Below are 21,890 nucleotides of genomic sequence, written 5' to 3' on the forward strand. Positions count from 1 at the left end.
CGCCGCTGCCCCGCCACCCGCGGCGGCCGGGAGGAAGGGCCGCGTCCACACCGGCCGGGTCGCGTCGCGCCGCGCCGCGCCGAGGTGGTGCAGCCAGCCCCGGCGAGGACATGTCCCCGCTACCCCACCGCCCCCTCGGGCGATCTCAGCCGTCCTCCCACGCAGCTGCCGGCCTATGAGGCGCACTGTGTAACCCAGGTGACGCCGCATCACGGCGGGGACCCTCCCGGGGCGGGAGCCGGCCTCCACACACGCCCTCCCCGCCGCCGTCGTCGCCGCCGCCGCCGCCGTCGCCCCCCGCCCCCCGCCGGCCGCCGCAGAGGTTAAACCACCTCCCCTGCTCCCCCCCAACGGCTCTTCCACCCGCGGCCCGTGATTGGCCGTACGCCTCAATCCCAACCTCGCTCTCTTTTGTTCCGATTGGCTGGCTCCCCCGCCTGTCTTCGCAGGAAGCCCCGCCCTTCTCTTTTATGCCGGCCTTCTTCCCCCCCCCCCCCTCCCCCGCCGCCTGTCCCTCGTCCCCATCCGCCCCCCGCCCCCGTACGTGCACCCCCTCCCACGGCTCTAACCTCTCCTGCCTTTTGGGTTTCTGCGGTGTAGCCGAGGGTGGCGGCCCCAGCCCGCGGCCGGTCGGTCGGTCGGTCAGCCGGCCAGCCAGCCAGCCGCCCGCCCGCCGGCGGTGGTGGTGGTGGTGCTGGGGCGAGAGCGGAGCAGCGCGGCACCGGCAGAGATCCCCCCCCCTCGGCACCCCCGCGCACGCGAGCCCGTCAGTGAGGGAGGGCACGCGAGCCCGGGAGCGGCGGGCCGGCGAGCCGCAACGCCAGGCGCGGCGCTAGGGCAGGCAGGGGCGGACGGGGGCTCGGAGGCAGCGTGAATCATCTCCCACTCGCTCCCTCGCCCACCATTTACACCGCTCGCTCGCTCGCTCGCTCGCTCCCTCCCTCCTTCTCCCCCTCCCTCCCTCCCTCCCTCCCTCCCCGCCGCCTCAGTCTCACTCGTTCTCTTCCCCTCCTCTCCTCTCCCACTCACTCCCTCCTCTCCTCTCCCACTCACTCTGTCCTCTCCTCCTCCCGTCTCACTCTTTTCACTCTCTCCCCTCCTCCTCCTCCCCTCTCCCCCTTTCTCTTCCCTCTCTCGCCCCCCTCGTTCCCCTGTCTCCCTTCTCCTCATCTCCTCCTGACACTGCACTGCAGCTGCTCCTCCAGCCCAGTCCTGCCCGCTTCCCTCCCTCCTTTCCCTTCCCTCCCCCCGGGTGCCAGATAAACAAGGCGCGCAGCATCCTCGACAATCCCGAGCTTAGCTCTACATTTTCGAAAAGGACAAGAGAACGGGACGAGCCCCCTCCCCTCCTCCTCCTCCCCCTTCCTCCTCCTCCTCCTCCTCCTCCCCCCTTCCCTCCCTGCCCCCCCACCACAGAAGGGAAGAGACAATTCTCCTCCGAGCAGCAGCAAACATGATGGCGGCAGCTCCCATCCAGCAGAACGGGACCCACACCGGGGTTCCCATAGACCTGGACCCGCCGGACTCCCGGAAAAGACCGCTCGAAGCCCCCCCTGAAGCCGGCAGCACCAAGAGGACCAACACGGGCGGTGGGTATACCCTCTGTCACCTCCCCCCCGCCCAACCCACCCACCTCTCCGCTTCCCTACCTGCCTGCCTCCCCCCCTTCCCCCCCCCCCCAAACATTCCCATTTCTCTAATGTTATCATTCATCAAAATGGCGTCGGTTTTCAGCATCTACCAGTCTTTTTATTTAATATCCACGCTGGGCTGCACAGCCGTGACCCTACGGAGACTAGGAGGGAGCACAAGGGGCTTCCGCAGCCCAGCTACCTCCCTCGCCCGCTTAACGATGGGCGAAAATAAATGGCAGCTGGAAGGAGACGGCAAACGCGCTTTCCTCCTTCCACATCCTCTGGGTCGCAAGTTGAATTTCAGCCTTGCCGTGCGTTTTCCTCCTCCTTGGCCTCACTCCTATTGTCAGCGCATACAACGGCGTGCGTTCGCCGTGCCGGGGGCGAGGGCTGGCTGGTGGCGGGGGGAGTCGCCGCTCGGCTGCGGGGACTCGCTAGTTAACAGCCTGCTCTTCCTGGAGGAGATGAGTTATAACGGGACCGGCATCTCCGCTGTCCGTTTGCACCGGAGTCGTCATAACAATGCACCGAGGCAGAGGTGAATTTATTTGCCCAATTTTGAGAGCAGCGTTCTGACTGTGCGTGGTGCTATGCTGGTACGGGTGGGCACGACTGTCACGCACGGGCACTTCTCGAGACGTTCATAGTCTCGGGCAGGAGACGTAGGGTGGGCTGGGATCGTCCCTTCCGCGTGGGGACGGGGGGGGGGGGGGGGGCAAAGAACAACTTTGTGAAACAGGTCTCCTGGTAAAAATCTTGATATCCGTGCCAATGGGACGTTGCCTTAATTGCCGGGGAGAGCCTCAGCCTGGGGGAGCAGCGTGCCCTTATTGCCTCGCACTCTCTCGGAGCCGGTTACGGAAGGTCCTTAGGCTTCAGCGTGGCTGGGTTTAGCGGTGGGGCGAGAGCACGGACAATTGTGCGGTTGCCGAATCAGACCGGGAATCTTTTTTTTTTTTTTTTTTTTTTTTCTTTTTCCCCTCCATTCATTCTGTGGATTTTTTTTCCTGTTCCGATTGTGTGCTTTAACGCTAGTGGTGGGTAGAGGACTGGCATTGTCCATCTCGTCACCTCTTAAGTGTATTTAAAATAAGTGACTTAGGCTTTTGATCAATCGGGAAAAATTCTTCTTAATGTCCTTTAATTAATGAGCTTAAAAGAGATCATTGTCGCTTAAGAAGTGCTAAAGGAATGCATCAGGATTACTTAGGCAAGTGATTCCATCCACACCATGTCGAGTTGTTTTCTTGGCAGTGACTGAAATGCTTGGAATAAAACCCCACATTTTGGGTGGGTTATTTGGTAGCAGAGTAGTCGTTTTGCTCACTTAAGAAGAATGCAGGCAATAGCTAATTGCTATTCTCATGTGTTTGCTAATGACAAACAAATAGCCCATCAGAATTTACAATTCGTTCCTTTTTAGTTTTGGCATTTCTTTTGCAGTATTTTCAAGCAAGGTTGTAGTTGTCACTAGGCACGTTTTCGTGCAGGGCTTTATTTTTTTTCAAGGGGGTCCGATCATTTCTGCGTGCCGTGCTGCTTACCATTGGGAAAAAAAATTCACCTTTGAAATATAATTCGGATTTTATTCTTATTCTTCTACAGAATTAAGGAATCTATGTGGATTCTTTAAATCTGCTCAGAATAAACGAACGTATTTTAAAATGTCAAAGGCATAGTCAACATGTCTTGTAGAATGACGCAACTGGTTAGATGTAGATGCATGAATTGACTGGATGAGTTTAAAGATGTAACATTTTGTTTATTTGTGGGTCTGGGGAGGAAAAATCAAAGTTTGTAAGCCATATTAACCGTGAATATCTCAATTTTTCAGAGGATGGCCAGTATTTTCTAAAGGTCCTCATACCTAGTTATGCTGCTGGATCTATAATTGGGAAGGGAGGACAGACAATTGTTCAGTTGCAGAAAGAGACTGGGGCCACCATCAAGCTGTCTAAGTCCAAAGATTTTTACCCAGGTAGGTGCAAAAATTAGCCAATTCTTTATTTTTGAATCCCAAGGGATGTACGTATCTGTCGATGTGTTTCATGTATTGACGACTAAGCTTCCAGCACAGCTGGAAGCATTATTTCTCAGAAAAGTATGTTGCAAAGTGCAACAGTGAGTATCAATGTTCTGTCTGTCTTTGGTGTATGGAATGGACTGGGCACTAACTGCTTGAAATATGTTTAAAGATGTTTAAAATGTTTCTGCAAAAGAGTATTTTTCATTAACGTTTTGATTGCTTTGTTTTTTAGTTTTTTTTTAAAAATAAAAATCTAGCTTTAAGGAACCAACCTGACAGCTGGCTTAAAAATAATTGTTCGTTTGAAGTTTCCAGACATTGTAATGACAATTAAGCTAGAATGAGTAAAAACGAGAGGTCGCCTCTTAAAGAATGGGCCATTTACTTTAAATCCATTATGTACCTTCTTTCTGCTTCACTGCTTTGTTCACTGGCTCTGGAGTGAAGTAAAGAGGACAAGTGCTGCTCTTTAGATATTCTTTATATTATGTTTATCATGATGGTGGAAGAAAACTGTATTATGAAAGTGAAATAATTCGGATGAATAAAGAAATTAGTATTTTACATCAACTGCATTAATACACAAGAAAGAAGTTTTTAATATTTGTGTATAACAGTAATAAATACCTGATTTAGCATTTCTCCTTTATAAGATTTCTGAAGAGGGAGCCTTACATAATGATATACAAGATTTTAGCTTCTGCAACTGAATAATCTCCCTCCCCCCACTCCCCCCCCCAACCCCCCCCCAAAGATGAACAAATTAGCAGTCTGTAATTGAACTTTGTTCTAGAGGACTTTTTAAAAACTGATGTGAAATAATATTATAGCTAACACTTTTTCTAGTGTTTTGATTTTGTTATTTTGAAGAATAACTGTTGATTTAGAATTGAGTTGACTAGTTCTTACTTTGTTCTGTTGGAAAAAGAAGAGCTGCTTTGCATTTGATCTAGTTTAACAAGATGACTGAATTCTACAAAATAGTGAAAGCAGTTGGTGTGGATTTAAACAGAACACTAACATTGGAGCATTTAGCTTTCCTGTCCTCTAACTTTAGTGTCAGGCAGAAATGGATAATTTTTTATTAATGGAGAGATTGTGGTCTATTTACAATGATGATTTTTCATGTGGAAATTTTAATGCACCTGTTGTACATTTCCTTAATGAATGTAGTTTATAATACTTAAATGTCAGATGTTAGTGATGCATGTAGATTTTTCCTGTTGAAAGATACAGCTTATGAACTGATGCTTGTTGTCTTTGAGGTTTTTTTTTCCTTTTTTACTTTTCTTTAGAAAGTTAGAAAAAATTATCCTTTATTTTGAAAGGTGTTAGGGTGGAAAAAAAAAATCAATGTAGGATTGTGAAAACTCTTGGAAGAAATAAAAGCATTCAAAAGAGCCTGATTGCAGAATTAATAACATAATCTGGGTAAAGAGCCGCAACAGTAAATTAAATTCACTGTCAATAGATGAAAATGAAATAGATTTTCTGCATTATACATGAGGTGGTATCAGATATGCAAGGATGTTACAGAAAATTGGTGTTTATGAAGAATATTCCAAATACCAAATTACGAGCCTTTTCATTTTACTACAGTTTATTTACACTCACTTGGAAAGGACGCTCCAAGGATTAGATCTTTTGTTCAGTGCTCTACCACAGTTCTTCTGTTTCCTGATTAAATCAGAATTACATATTTTTTTGTGTAGAAAATTGTAAAGATACAGCAGTAGTAGCAGAAGAACCTTTGAAAAATAAAAATTAGCAAGCTAGAATGACATGAGTAAAAACATTTGTGACATAAACATATTCTCTCTTAAAATCAGTAGTAAAAATATAAATAACTAGGGCAGAGAGGCTCAAGCAGTTTCACTGTAACAGGTGCAAATGAAGTTCTAGTTTGACTTCATGCAGTCTGCTTTAAATTTGCAACCATGTTGTGTCGTATAGAAAATGAGTGTTGTAAGGAAGTTCGTGACTGACAGCTGCTAAAGCATGGAATAAGGATGAGAAATGGATTCCAGTGTGGCTAGCTCTTGTTAGTCTTTCTGTTTGCATTTGACCACCAGCCCATGGAATTTTCGGAGGTCCTGGCATTCCCTGAGCTGATGGCTTTTGGGTTTCTTCCAGACTCTCATGCTCATATAGCATTAGGGAATACAAACCATGTGAAATAGTAACTTATAAGAAAAATAAACCGTATCTTTATAGTATTCTTAAACAATTATTCTGTTTTCCCAATAAAAGTCATTTAGTCCGTACCTCTGCTTATAACTGTAAATGTATTTAATGTACATTTCACTATGGAATGTTGTCTTGCCAAAGAATCTGTGAAACTTTTCTGTATTTCTGAAAAGTTTTAGCAGTCTGCGTAAGTTGCTGTTTGGAAAGGAGGAAGTTGGTTGTAATACAGAAGTCATGAGTAGTTCCTATGATCTAATAGTGTTCTTTTTTTTTTTTTCCTCTGTGATATAGGACTTCAGTATGCAGACTGATTTCTGTTGGAATTATTTTTGTGCATCAAAAGGTGACATAATTACTGAAGAATTATATGACAGCTCTAATTACAAGAAATTGAAGGAAAAAACAGCTTTTCACTGAACATTTTAGTTTACAAAATAGGAAGCAGTATATAAGTACATTACTGTCCACTGCAGTCTTATTTTTTGAGTACAAAATTTATTGTTCTCTTTTCAGGTTACCGGCTGACTTTTTCTAATTGTCTGGACTTCTGCGATTTGACTTTGGTTATTGTGCTTAGACTATCTCCGATTCTTTTCTGTTCAGGCTTGTCCCCCTAGATTAGTGGAAATGAAATTAAAATGGCAAAATATGCCCTACTTTTAAACTAATAGGGGCTGATCCTTTCTGCAGAGAAGTACAGAGTATGTATTGACTAGTAGGTTCTGGTCCAAAATTTAAATACAGATGTAGCCATGCTACTTTAATATTAATGAAGTGAACTTCATAAAGAAAGTGGCTGCTGTGGAGCTATTTTAATGTATGGTTTTATTTTCAGTAGTATAAAAGAGAGTCAGTATTTCTGTGGTATTAAGCTCTCATTGTCTTATCTCTTTCTCCATTCTGAATTATAGTGAGCACTGGACTGAAAACTGCTCTGGACATATGTATTTTTTTCCGTTGCGAATGCTGGCACACACTCTCCCTTTCTTTCTCTCTCATGCAGTCTTGCTCTTTCTCTGCATTCCCACCCCAGTCTCACACATACACACACGCACAAAATTATGTTACATCGCATCATGTTGTTTATCTTGCAACAGGATCTTGCCTGGTCTGAACTGGGTGCTTGAGTGAATTTGAGCTCGGTCAGTGTTTTTCAATTTATTGGAATATGAAGTCATATGTGTACTGAAATTAGATAATATTAAGAACAGAGACTAATAAAAACATAATTAAATGGGGATAAGGTTTTACTGCTTTTAACAACAGATTAGCTGTGTTGTTTTTATAGCAGATTTTTAATCAGTAGTGATCTAAATACTTGGAGAATACAAAAGGTGGGAGTTTCCTCCCCCGTCTCGTATTGACAGTGTATGAACTGTTGTGTGGCTACGTTATGTTTTTACGAAGTGACTTGTATTTGAGATGTTTTGTGTTTGAAGATCAGATTTTTCTGAAACATTCATGTGTTATGGGAGATAGTCGAGGTAAACTTTGTGCAAGTGCCTTTTGAAAAGTCTCTTATTCTGACCCTTAAAAACCTTTCAAACACATTGAATGTGTTACTTAACACAACTTTACAGGAATTTATAATTAATAAGTTCACTTTCTAGTTTCATTACTCCTATTGAACTGTTAGGAAGGGGAAAGGTATAATATGTCAAGCTTGAGTACCATTATTATTTCCTTTATATAATAAAGGAATTGTCATGGTAATTTATAACTCTTAAAAATAACCTAAAGTCTAGTAGGGAAAAGAATCTGTTTTAAAAATCAACACTTGAAATAATATCGAAGTGGAATACTGCTTTTTCAGCTGTGGAAGAGAAAAAAAGTAATGGAGTTAGAAGCGAGAATGGTGTTAGTTATTAGTTGTCTGTTGTCATGGTTCCTTGAAGGTGGTTTGTCATACATCAATAAATGCAGCTCACTTTTATTCTTGATACTTCTAATTTTTTCTAAAGTGTTAACATTAGCTGATTAGAGACTTCATAAGTATATATCTAAGATTTTCAGATTCTTTTGTAAACATTTACTTACATGAGTAACTTTGGGGATAATGGGACTGAGGAAATGACTAAATAGTGAGTAGAGATTTCAGAGCTGTGTACGTTTGTAAAGTAATCACTGGAATCACTGATCTTTCTACTAGTTTAAAAAAAAAAAAAAAAGACCAACCACCAAAAACCCCCAAGTGTTGATTGCCAGCTGTTCAGAGAGATAATTCTCAGTTGGACAGTTGTCTGTTGCCTGGTTACTGGAACAGAATAAAAAAAAGTTGGCTTGTTAGCCAGCAGATCCTTAGTATTTTACATTTAAAAGGAAGCTGAAACTGAATATGTAACTTGGTATGATCTTGAGATTGTTACATATCTAACTCGCCCAGTGTATCATTGCTTAGTAGCTTCTCATTTGGTGGGTTTAGAGAAATTTTGAGTGGAAGTTTAAGTAGAAATTTTGCACTGATTTCTTCTATGTGTAGGGACTTACTCATGTTAATGAGTGAATAAACTTTGACGTAGTAAATGGCTTTGGCTTGCATGAAAGTGCTGTGTCTTTGTCTTGTATAAGAAAGGTTTAAAAGAACTTGTGATAGATTTGGAATGGTTAGTCTAACTTTAGTAAATGATACAGAGTAACCATATGTGCACTTAGTTGGCAAAATAAAGAACAAAGTGAGGATGGCTGTTATCATAGTGAAATGCCGTATTTAATCATTTTCAACCTTTAACTGTGATTGCTTTTGACTAGTTTTCAATATAATTGAAAACCAAATGATTCTTAGTAATTAGAAAGGTTATGTAGGTGAAAGTCCTATTAACAGTGTGTTTTTTTGATAAACTTGAGATTTCTGTAAAGCAGTTATTCATTAAGAATATCTATTTTCTGGACTAATGTATTCTGGAAAAAAAAACCCCAAACCTAAAAAAATAGCCAAAGTTGTTATGCACTGAAAATGTTACATTTTCCTCTTTCATAAAGTTTTAAATTTCCATACAATACTTTGATGGTATTTTGCAGATAGATCAAAATTTTAATGGATGTTTGTCAGAACGTAGGTCTTGGAGCTACTATTTTAAAAATGATAAACAGGGAATGTCTGAGTCTCTTAACTGTTTTCCTTTTCTCCCTTGTGCAGTAAAAGAAACATGTTTTTGCTTTTCTTAATGGGTGTAACCTGTAATAAGCAATACCTTTTTCAAATACTTTTTGATCTTGTTTGTTCTTTAATTAATTGCAGTAACTTAGATACTGTCATCAGTAGTTGACCACAGAATTTATTTCGTCAGTGATCAGTAGCATTTTGGCCAGGGGAGAAAGCCTTGGATTTAGTGAATTTGTCAGATGGGCTTTTAGAAATGGAGCATAGAGGGATTTGGGTGGAGGGCTTGCGCCTGATTGCTCTCTCATTTCTGTCTTTGGACACAGCTCTAGCATAAAGTTAGGCAACATCTGTAAAGTTTTGACTGGCAAACGTATCATTGCAAATTGCAGCAGGTGCAGTCAGCGTTGCAGTCTGTCTTAAAAAGAGGTTAGTTTGGTTTTTAGCATTTATCAGTAGGCCAGTGGGAGTTAATGACTTGGTGAGGAGTATGGTAGTTGTCAGTTGTCCAGTGTTGGAATGCTGCAGGTAATTGGGCTGGACTGGTGAGAGCTGTGGCAGTGTGCTTCTCACGTTGCACTGCAGCTGCTGTTGATCTTAATTAATCTGACCCTCAGAGGCTGCAGTGTCATGGTATAAAATGCAATACATACTAGAAATGGAAAGGCTGCTTTTTGACTCTTGTTGATGGTAGTGCTTCTTGGTAGGCCTTTTGGTTTTCTAATTGTATTTGTTTGACACTAGCATTAAATTCTTAATGTACTGCAATCTAAAACTGTAATACATTTTTGCTGTTTATCAAATGTATCTGATAAGTAATGAGGCTGATAAACATGTTTTTGAAATGTCACTTATAATGGACTTAGCAAAAATATTTGTGTTCATTCTGACAATAAATACAATTGTCTGTAAATGAGAAGAGTTATATTGTTTGTGTCTGGTGTGAATTTCTGGTGTACTGTAGTATGCTGTGTTAGTGGGGTATGCTTGGTGCTTGTGCCGGCTAGCTCAGAGTTGTGATTCTTTTAAGGATTTCTAGTAACATGGAAACATGTAAAATTGAGAGCTGGTATTTGGTAGTTGGAATACATGAGTGTGCTGTTCATGTGCGAGACTATTAATTTACTGTAGGTATACTAATATCTCCTGCCTAACTGCATGACATGGCTTTTAGGAGACTATGAGGTTCCTTGCGTTCACTGGTATTCAGGGTGATTCTGTCTTTCTGTCCCCCAAAGGAAACATCAAACCAGAGTTTAGCCTAGAGGTCTTTTAAATGTTACATTACAGACATGTAAGGTTCTATTCCATCCTATTTTTGTTTTGATTTCATTGCATCCCAATTTGTGACTATTCATAGCATTATAAGGATTAACTGCATTGCCTGTATTTTAATTTAAAAATAGAGAAATGATTGTCAGAATACTCTGTTTTAAATTTGCTGTATATTTAATAGACATATTAAATATTTTAATACATAATAAAATGACAATTATATAAATTCCCATCCCCCATATTAACTTGTTTTCACTTTAACATATTAGATAATTTACTATGGTTGAATCTGATTGGGGTTTACTTAATATTAAATGTGCTGTTCTTGATTATTGCTAAGCATTAAATATCATTTGCAGTTACTTAACTGGTCTGAATGAAATGTCAGTTTAAGGCAGTATTTGGAAACGGGAAGTTTCCAAAACTTGGAAACTGGAAGTTTCCAAATGGAAACTATGGAAGTTTCTGTGCATTGCTATGGTTTCTATGGAAGTCTACTCCCAACTGTACTACGCTAGCATGCCTTTGTAACTTCAAATATGAATTTATCACTCTTTGCTTGAGCTAGTTATGAGCAATACTATTGTGCGTTGCTCTTCTCGACTTCTGAATTGAAATAAATTTTGTGTAAGGTTTGAGTGTTCTGCATAATTGATGGACAAAATTAAGTCTCCTTCATGAAAGACTAGAGAACATAGGCTAATGTATGAAGTAGGTCATGTAAATAACTAGATGTGACTAGATAGCACTTGAAAGAATAGTATATTGGGGACCAGGTTTAAAGTTATATGTTGGTGACATAAATGATCTGGGGTCAGATCCCTTGTAAGCGAGGAAGAGATACCCTTGTCAACTTAAGTATATGAAAGTGATAATGTAACATTAGCCTTTGTTGGATATAAAGAAGCATGAATCTCAGACAAAATTTCGTATTTGCCTGGTCTTTTAGGTTTTGATTGTGAAAAGACTAAACATCTGTTTTTCATCATTGATCTCTCACTGCATCCTGCAGGGCCTGTCATCTCAGCATTGACAGGATCAGATGAAAAATACAATCGATGTGTTGACATTTTTTTGAGAATCACTCAGGTAAGATTACTTGTTATACAGAACTACAGTGAAATTCATGGCTGCTGCTAATGTTTCACCAGTTGGAGCCTTTGCATTCTCAATCATTAATTAAATTAGATACTGAGGTTCTCTGCATGTTCCCTTGTTTCTATTTTAAAAGCACTTTTTGTGCCTTGCTCAGTGCCATTTAACTCTCTTGTAATTTCCCACATAAAGAGCTTCACACATTTGTACTATCTTCCCCCACTTCATAGAGTGGCACCTGTTTGCTTGAAGCAAGAACCATAGTGCACACCTCCAAAGGTCTTGGAAGATTTGTATGTACATGTATTTTATTTTATTTTCAAGTAGTGACTTTAGTTCTTTTTAGATTCTTCATTGGCAATATAGGGAAGAAAGTTCTCTGTAGAGAACCAGATAATCAGAGGCAGCAGTAATTTATCATCTTCCTAGTGTGTTCTAAAATGTGATTTTCAAAGTGTACATGAAAAATTACAAATATTTAACTGAATATACAACTGTGGAGCCTTTATTTTTATAACATAAATTATTGAAAATATTTATATGAAGTCATGTACTGGAAAAGTAGGAAATGGCACTAGTCCATTCAGTTGGCTTTGTTGAGCATCCAGTGTGCTTAGAGAATTAAAATTGTATCAGAGTGTATTCCCAAAGAGTTGGGCAATGAAATATCATGGCTTTGAGGAAAACGGGAGAAGACCAGTTGGCCCATATGCTGAGTTGGAGCTTGATCTAGCTGAGGTTTACATTTTGTCCCCATCTGTAATCTGGCATTGGAAAACGCCAAAGTGTACGTAGGATAGTGTACAGTAGTAGTAGCAGCAACAGCAGCAGCAGCAATTCGGGTGCTGCAGCAGATACTGTTTTTGCAGCAGTATTGAACTGGAGTTATAGAATATTTATGTTTTATTGTAATCTGGCAGCTACCAACAGTTTTCCTGAGGAACATAAAAAAAAGAAAAAAAGAAAAGGGAAATAGGTGGCTTTTTAGCAGTGTATTGACCTGGATTTGAAGAAAACGTCTGTGGAACAAGAGAGGCTCTTCTGTCATTCTGTCTGTGCTGAGTTTCAAAGGTCTGCAATCAAACTCTGCTACTGGATGCCTTAAAGCTTTATAAAAATGATTTGTTGCAATGAGAAGTGTTAGACATAGAACATGTATGGGGTTTGTTTTCTGTCTTGCATGTGTGTGCACACTTCATTCTTTGTATGTCTTCTACTTAACTGTATTAGATGAACACTTGGCAGCTCTGTCAATCTAAAGTAAAAATTGGATTCCCCAGGAACTCCTTGTAATTATATCACTTCCCAACTTCTGCATCTTCTACTATGCAGTGCAGCACACCTAAGTCTGCCAGTTCTTGTTGTGAAGCAGCATATAATTTCTAGCATAGTGAAATGCTTAAAAAAAATAAAATAAGGAAGTGTTAACTTTATAAAGATTTTTTTTTTTTCTTTTTCAGGGGTATAAGTTTTCGTGGTTTTGTTTAGGTAGTAATGCCAAGTGCTCATCTAGTATTTGCACTGCTTTTAACAATAATAAAATACATACTTTATAATTTTATAAGCTGTCTAGTTCTGTATGGATCTACGTCTATGACTAGCTGTTCTATTAAGTGCCAACTTGATACATAAAATGAATAAATTCTATTTTTCTGATTAATTGATCCCAAATAACCAGAAAAAAGATGGGGCAATTTTGTGCTATGAGCAGATAAACTCTTAGGATTGGACAGGAAAGAGCCTCTATAAAAAGGAAGTTACCTTGTATAGCCAGTAGCTCTTCATTTTACTTGAGTTGATCATAATTTCTTTCCCTGAATAACTAGTATTCAGAAGAAAGAAAAAAAATTGTTCCTCAGCCAGATTTTAAATCAAGTTGTTAAAAACAATATTTTTAAGTGTATGTAGAAATCCACATGTAACTGGTAGCCTCAGAGCTTTAGTCTTGCATGTTCTTGATGAGAAAATCAATGAAATAGGTGGCTATATTTGTTCTCCTTTAGCTTTCCTGTACCTTTTAAAAACAACCCCCTCTCAGTTTATGCAAATGTTTTATAACCTTCTAGTCTTAGAGACATAGAGTGGATAGTGGTAACAAGATCAGTGTTTGAATTAAATATTTATACCTAGTTAAATTTAATTTTTATTTCAAATTTTAAATGGTACTTTGTTAATTAGTAACTAATCATTTTCTTGTTTCTGTATTATCTTTTCCAGTGGATCATGTTTTTGATAGTACTTACTGTTTGAAAGAATGTGGGTTTTGGTATTCTGAAGCAGTTTCAGTTCTGTCCTTCACACTTAATTAGCTTAGCACTTTCTGATTTGGAGTGTGCAGACATGAAAAGGGCACAAAATTTAGTCATCCAAAATTGTAAAATAAGTACCTTGATTTTTCCCTTCTCCAACACACATGCATCTGGTCATAATGAGGAAAAATAAACCCCTCGTTGTTTATCCACTTTTTGTCCCTTTTGATGGAATAACTTAATATGGTGCTCAAATGACTACCATGCTTTCAGTGTTGGCTAGTCCAGGAACTTAAGTTTCATCATGTGCAAAATTCTTCTCATGTGTTTTCTTTTGTAAAGAAGTCTCTGCTTGTAAATTTTGGCAGCTTTGTATTGGCTGTCTGAAGATCATTGATTTTTTTTTTCATTATTTATTTAAGTATTTGGTTTTTTACTTGAATGGCCAGTTCTGTTTTGGGTGCCTTGTTTCTCCCAATACGAACTTTCAGAAGTGCTTACAACAGTTTACTGAGGGTTGTGGTATTTCAACTGCAATTAAAGTTTAATGACCTTTTCCTAAAAATATGCGTATAGTTAAATGGGCTCCGAAGATAATGCAGGGATTTTTTTCTGTGATATGTTATTGCATAGGAGATCAGAATAGGTGATTGTAATGCTCTCGGTAGTGGCAAGCATGAAGGTGGCTTTTCTCTGTCAAAGATTCTATGAAGCCGCAACTAAGAAAGCATGCAGGGCTTTTGGTGTAAGCTAGTGTATGTTAGTAGCACTGGTTCTATGTGATGAGGTTTTCATATTGTAAAGTATGCTTTCTTGGGAGGTGCAGATAAGCTGATGATGGCTATCTGATATTCAAGTCAAGTGTGCTTAAAACTAAAAGTATTTCAGAAACTAATATAAATTTCATATTTGTAGTATGACTTACTTCAGTAGGTCTAGGAAGAGCTGTAATGCTGCAGTGCTAATTTAGAGGTAAAAGTGCTATTAGTAGTTATCTACTGAATTGTAATGCGGTTTATTGGCAAACCAAGGGAGAATGATGGTGTGTTTTATATGAAGTGATCTCAGTTTACAAAGAAACAGATGTGTGAACTGTAGTGTGGATTCAGATCCATAGCTATTCTGGAATCCTTGTAGGTAAGTCTCTATGTAGAGGGAAAGACCAAGATACCTTAGCACATTTGAGTAGACTTTATTTATCTCTCCGTATTGAATAATTTTTAAAGTTTCACTCTGCTTTAAGCAGGTTCTGTTGTGTTAATCCCTTTAGAGTGCAGCAGTTTTCACATAGCATTTAAATGCTGGATTCTAAGGGGATTATCACTTCCCCAATTTCTTTTTCCCCTGCTCAAAAGCAAAAGATGGTTTTCATATTGGATTTCTGTACAGATGTTTCTTCTGTGTAGAATAACTTACTGGTGTTATCTGCTTCAAGGTGTGGGATGTCCCTTATGTTTGTCCCCTTCCATGGGGCAAATTGAGGAATCATGCTGGACAGGCCATCTTACAAATGCTGAAGGTGGTTGGAAAGATATAATTCATTCAAAAAAATACTATGTGTTTGCTGCTTATTTAGGAAAAAGCTAGTGATTCAGTCTCAACAAGTATTTAATTTCAATTTTTAATCTCCAAGTTATTTTTTAGAGCTCTAAGTTTTCCTTCTACAAACCTCTAAATTCTGAATCTCAGAATAGTAGTTCAGCATGTTCCAAGTGCTGGAAAATTTGTAGTTTATTTCATAAGCAGTTTAACATGCATATATTTTTACTTCCACTTTTATACTTGATGTTCAGAATGGAAATTCTGCCATTAAATTATAACCATCACTCTGAATTTAGATTTTGTCTTAAGTAAAACTTCCCATTTTTAGATAGGGTGAAGATTTTTGGAAGTAATCAAAATCTGACATATTGTTTTCCATTCTTTGTGTTGCTTGAGATCAAATATTGTACTGAAGTTGAGCATTTCTTGAAGTTGTCCAAACTTTTTATATATGCGGGTCAGTAAAGTGAGGTACAGTTCTTCCATCTTCCCACTGCTGATGTTCTATTACTTTCAGCAAAAAAGGAATACAAATTCTTTTTCGTGTCCCTTAAGCATAAGGGCTGAAAATGAGAATTTCTTTCCTGTTTGCCACTGCCTCCCAGGAAAGTGAGTGGAGACACTCCTACAAAGGCAGTAAAATTACCAGCAGTTTCTGTATACAAACATTAATTCAGGTAAGTACTGAATTTATGCAAGGTGGAGTATGCATCCAGTCTACAAAGTCCCATATTGGTGTGTTTTCACATAGGGATAAATCTGTATATGATTCCAATTTAGGTCTTTTGGTAAAAGACTTCTTTCTTTCTAAGGGTGTTCCTTTTTCTGGCAAAGGAATGTATTTTTTTCCCGGTGCTTCTCTAGGGTAGTTAACATTTACTACTGCCTTTTTCTCTGAGGAGGGATGTATTCTCACCATTTTCTAGCCTCTCAAACAATTGTATTTGAACTTTTCTCAGCTGGATAGAGCTGCTTGAATCTGTATTTGGAGGTGTCTTTCTTCCTACATTCTATTTTAATATAATCAAGTAAATGATGAATACAGAAATAACGCATGTGCTTTGGTGAGGAACATGTAGGATGCCTTTTCAGTTAAAAACAGATGTTTATCAAAAATAGGTATATAATACAGATTATAGGTATATAATACAGATTATCAGTATGAACTTGCCAAGTATACACGTTCTCCTGTTTTGGGATAAGAGTTTTATAGCCTTTTGTTTTAGTTAATAGTCTCTTTGCAAGAAAAATCACATTGTTTTAAAAGTTTCTTTCAATTTTTAATGCAGAAATGCAGCCCTTTGCTAATGTCAAAAGCAGGAAAAATGATAAAAACTTAGTGTATATAATCAGTAGTGTATCTTAATTATCTTATTCTTTGACTTGCTAAAAATGTGGCCATATTTTCTGATATTAAAAGAATGATTCTGTGTCTTTATAGACTGGCTTTTTAATATATTTGTAAATCTGTTCAGTAATTCCATGTAGGAAAATACTGGCTTTATGTTAATGTATTCGAGTCTTGCTAAAAGGTCCATTTTAAGAGAAGCGTTAGATCTAATCCAGAGTCAGTTACAAATCCTCTTCAGACTAAACATTTTCTAGAATCTGTTTCCATCTGCAAATAACTGCTCTTGTTACAAGCATTACATTTTTTCTTTTGTTCCAACATTCTTGTTTTATTTTAGCTTTGAAAGGCTGAAATCAAAATTTATGAAGTGTGGAACTGACTGTCAAAAATTATCTAAACAATTAGCAGGAAGGAATCTGTAGTTAAAGTTCTAATCTGGAATGTTAAAAGGCACAGGTAAACTGTGGAAAAATAAATTATAAGGAAATATTGGCATTTTGACTTAATAGTAATCATGAAGTCAAATTGTCCTATTTTTATGTATTACATAAAATGTTTTGACTCGTCTTTTAGAAGGATTATTTGGACTTTGAATCAGGGAGGAGACCTAGGTATGTATGGAAGAAATCAAATATATGCATTATTCTGCTTTTCTCCAAGGAAAAAAGTTGGAATACTTAAGGTTTTCCTATGTTCTGGATAGTCCAGTTGTTTACACAAGCCTTTATTATTTAAAAAATCCTGCCCTGATTTGTTAATTGAAAAGGAAAATCTAAGAAAAGTTTTGGTTTAGTGTTCAAATTCTAATGCTTTTAATTTTTTTTTTTCAGCAAAAACTTAAACATTTTGTGCATGTGTTTCATTTTGAGCTTAATAGAAACGTTCTGTAAAGGTAGTTGCAGACTCAAGGACTTGATGCTCATTTAAAAACAAATAGGAAAAAAATGGGGAGGCACTATTAAACTCTTGTATGTTTGTATTTAGAATGTAATCAGTATTTTTAGAATAAGACAGTATGTTCAAGTATATCCTGATATTGTCTACTTTCTGTTGAAATTATCAAAAATTCCATCTACAGTTTGCGAGAACTGAGGGAGACAGTGGAAAATGCAGTTGATAACTCAGTGGCATATCTTTACATTTATTCTGTACTCCTGAACAAAAACCTGAAGTATTTGGAATGGCTGCTGCATAGTTATTTGGCTATTAAGGTTTTAACTGCTTGTTTCCATGCACATTTTGATTTTATTGTATAAAAATACATGGTCCTGTTTGAGTTGGAAAAGCAGACATTAAGATTATGTAATTTTTCATGGTAATTATGTGCGAGCTCTTTGCTTATTTACGCAAAGAAACATTAAAAAAAAGAAATCCCTCTGAACAGCTGAAGTGACACCGACCACCAGCTGTGGAATCTGAAATCAAAGATTTTAGGGCATGATTTGTATTGAACTGCAATTAGAATGTATGATTCTGCAATAGCGATTGTTCTGAGTGAGGTCAAATTGCACATGAAGAAGGAACACAAGTGAGGTCTGTCTTCACTGCAACTGATGTCTGCACACGTGCTATTTCACAGTATTTTTTAATCGCATGCAAAACTGGGAGAATGACTAATTTGATTGTTCTATTTGTCCATTGTCAGTTAAGACTTAGTGTGTCAATAGGTGAATTAAAGACTTGAAAGGGAAAATAAAAATTGAAAATACTATCTTTGAGAAACTTATTTTTAGTATTTATTTTGCACCTTTAAATTTTTACTAATAAGAAAGCTAAATCATTACTAAAACATTGGAGACTTTTTCTAATGTATTTTTTCTCTTTTTTACATGTAGTTTACTGCATGTTAAAAATACAGTATTGACCTAGTGCTGTTGTAAAAGACAGCATTTTCTGTTTTCAGATAGAGTGCATTTTGACACATTGTTTAAAAACTAGAACAGCTCTGCGTATGAAAACACAAACTGTGATAATTAGATAGATATGCCATATGTGATAGTTTAAGTTGGCATATATCTCAAACGGCATGTTTAATGTAATGTATTACTGGAATTTGTAATTTTACAGCTGAAAGCTGTTAATTCTCTTATACTGACTCTTCCTCATGAACCTGATAGCAGACCTTTTTCTTTGCAAAGCCCTGCTTCTGAGAACTTAAAACATAGTTATAAGCTGCTGTATTTTTAGTGGAATATTTGACTTGTGTGTATTCCCATAATGTTTTAGGTGTTTCTGAATACTCAGATTTCTGTAACTTTTTTTTTAATAATGATACAGTTAGCATTGGGGGATGGTCAGAATGCTATAATAAAATGTCTGTAATGAGGAAAGAAGGAAGGTCTGTTTTTTCCACATAGCCTGTTTTTCTCAGTGCAGAACTTCCTCAGTTTTTAAGGCAAAAAATATTGTCAACCCTAAGCACTTCAGAATTGTTAATGGTGGCTAAAATCCTCACACCTGGCCTTTCCACACTGTGCAGCTAGACAGAAGTCACTGCTCACACGACAGAAATGTCAAGGGAGGAAAACAAGACTTCTGAGTACAACTGGGTATGGTTGGGATGGAGTTAAATTTTTTTTTCACAGCAGCTTGTATGGTGCTAGGTTTTAGATTTGTGACCAAAAAAGCGTTGACAACACACTAGTGTTTTAGCTGTTGCTGAAGAGTGTTTGCACAGTGGCAAGGCCTTCTCTGTTTCTGACTCTGTCCACCTCCCCAGCGAGAGATTGGGCCTGCACAAGGAGTTGAGAGGGGACACAGTCAGGCAGATGACCTCAACTGATTAAAGCTATTCCAAGCCATATAATGTTGTCCTAGCAACAAAATGGAGGGGATGGGGTTTTAGGTAGTGTTTTTCTTCAAGAGTAGCTGGGCAGTGGTCTACCCGTGGGATGTGGTGAGTGATTGCCTTTGCATCACTTTTTTTTTTCTTATTTTTTTCCCCTTCTTCTACTTTTCCTTCACTTAAGCTATTTTTATCTTGACCCATGATTTTTCTTGCTTTTGCTCTTCCTATTTTCTTCCCCCATCCTGCTGGGGGCATGGCAGGGGGTGGTGAGTGAGCAGCTTTGTGGGTTTAGCTGCCAGCCATGGTGAGCCCACCATAGGGATTACTAACCTTTTTGTGTTGTGTAAACATTTTGCCTTTCTAAAAATGTAGGGGGGAAACCCCCAAACTTCACTAAATTTTGTCTTGTATACTGGCAGACACTGCTAAGAGTCATAGAAATTAATTGAGTTTTACAGCTCTGGGTCCTGGTTAGGTCTTCATCTGTGTTCCCTTACATAGGTCATTCTTGGGGTGCTTCTACGTTGAGTGTTCAAAAGGAACGTAGCATCGAAGGCAACTGAAGAGTCTTTTGGGAAGCTAATTCAAGTGAATTGTTAGAAAGTAGGTGTGGAAAGGACCTCATGGGTTAGGAAATCCAGTTCCCTGTTGCCCTTCCAGACAAACCCATAGAATTTCATAATCCTAGCCCTTTTAAGGCCTTCCCCCTACCCCCAAATTGAGGTGATGCTGCCAGTTCCAAGCTCCCAAACAAGAGAAAAGCAACAGAAAATCTCTGAAGCATCTTTATGCACTGAGGACATGTCCTAAATGAAGTAGGATGAGGATGAAAAAGGAAAATGTACCCTATGAGCTTGGTGCCTATTTGTACGAGACTATTCAAACAAGCTGGTGGGAAGGTAAAGCTTTTATAGCAAAGTAAAGGGACCGTTTCTTTTTCCTTCATAAGGTAAATGTAATTTAGTTAATGAAAAGAAGTGCTATCCTTTTTTAACAGAACTGTTAATGGGACATCGTACTCATACAATCCTGCTCTTGGGTCATTAAGACCAATTCCATCTTTTTGCAGGTAGCTATAATTCATAATCCCAGTCTATGGAAGTGCTTTCTAAGACAAATAGGAACTTCTGAAATGGTATGATTTCATTAGCACTGGGATTTGCTGCTCACACAGTAACCTTTATTCCTGAAAGTAGGCATGACTCCTTTCAGAAAAAACTCATATTAAGCTAACTTTTTAACTTTGACAAATTGTAATTTAAGAGTCAAGTGACTCCAAGCATGGTGTCACATGAATATCTGGTCAAGTTCGTAAATTAATAATGTGTGAGTTGAAAATTAGTTTGGTTGGTAATGAAAACTGTGTTGGAATTAAACATGGCCTTCTAGGCAGATCAGTATTAGCTTTAAACCAACCATACTTTCTGCTAATTTGCATGAGATTGTGGTTATATTTTCATTCATGTTCTGTATGCTCCTCAGACATTTTCAGGATGGATTCCCTTCTATGTTTTTTTTTTTATCATAATAAAAAGTTGCATATGAAAAATGCAGCCAGTTATCTCTGCCCTCCCCAAGCCTAAACCAAAAGAATGAAATTTCAAAGTCAAGTAGGTGAAAGCCTTCAGATTTTTAATTTCCTGTTGTTAATTGTATCTCTTTTGTACATCGAAAAGCTGTGGAAATGGGTGTATAACCTTGTAACTAGAGGCTAAGACAGGTGTATGTGAACAGATTGGTGAGGAGGAGAGGAGTGTTTAGTAGACAGGATGTTTGAAGAGCCTTGTCTTGTTCAGCTCTTTTACTGTCATTGACTGTAGCTACTCTGTAACCTCTCAGTGATTGCTTCCATGGTACATACTACTGCTGCTGCTTTGGCAACATAGGTGGGTTTTTTTTACATTTGTTGCAGTGTTTTTTGTAAGTCAGGCAGGAATTCAAAGCAGTGTTTTTTTCAACTCTAAAAATTCTGCCCCATTTAAAAATAGTTTCATGGGATGAAGTAGCTGCGTGTCTAGCTCAGTCTCAGCGGGTTTTAAAATTGGGCTTTGAGCATTATCTACAGTAGTGTTTATAAAAAGAGGCAGAACTTCTTATATTGGAATGGCTGTTGCATGTTTGTGAAAATGTAATAATTAGGTCATTTCAAAGATATAAGTGCCCACATATATGCAGTGTGGTGCTGCATTAGATACATCTTACCTTTCTGTTCTGGAGTTCTGTTATGACTTTCTTATAATTTCAGTATCCTTTGCCTTTTCTTTCTTGTTCACAATGGTTATATTTTTGGTGTCACCCACTCTGAAATTCACAGAGTTTGCCTGATTTAGAGACTGATATGATGATTTCTAGAAAAGGGACAAGAAAATGGAACTGGAAAGAGAAAGTGGTTTCGAATACTTCATCCAAGCAGCGCTTAGCTGTTTGATCTCTAAACTCCTTGGCTAAAGATTTGGGAAAAGTTACTAACTTTGAGTCTCAAGAAACTCTGTGTAACCTCAGGGATTTTTGTGAAAGGAGAAATGGAATATTGAGAGGTTTTTTGATTGCTCTGGGCCCATGATGAATATTGCTTCATTAAACCTGAGGACTGGGGAAAGTTTTAGTTTTTAGACTGCTTTAGTATGTTAGATATGACAATAT

The 21,890-nt window shown here is 38.7% G+C and overlaps 1 protein-coding gene across 2 annotated transcripts in view; it reads left to right on the forward strand.

Annotated features, from left to right (window-relative positions):
• The first annotated feature begins 966 nt into the window (after positions 1-966).
• Positions 967-21,890, forward strand: part of NOVA1 (NOVA alternative splicing regulator 1) — a 158,892-nt gene continuing 137,968 nt past the window's right edge. For both annotated transcript variants that reach the window (XM_049825650.1, XM_049825651.1), the window contains exons 1-2: positions 967-1,589; positions 3,469-3,612. In XM_049825650.1, the coding sequence (XP_049681607.1) occupies positions 1,454-1,589; positions 3,469-3,612 (280 nt within the window). In that variant the 5' untranslated portion in view covers positions 967-1,453. The remainder of the gene's footprint in view (positions 1,590-3,468; positions 3,613-21,890) is intronic.

This window comes from Accipiter gentilis, chromosome 22 (assembly GCF_929443795.1).
Source record: "Accipiter gentilis chromosome 22, bAccGen1.1, whole genome shotgun sequence".
NCBI lineage: Eukaryota > Metazoa > Chordata > Aves > Accipitriformes > Accipitridae > Astur > Astur gentilis.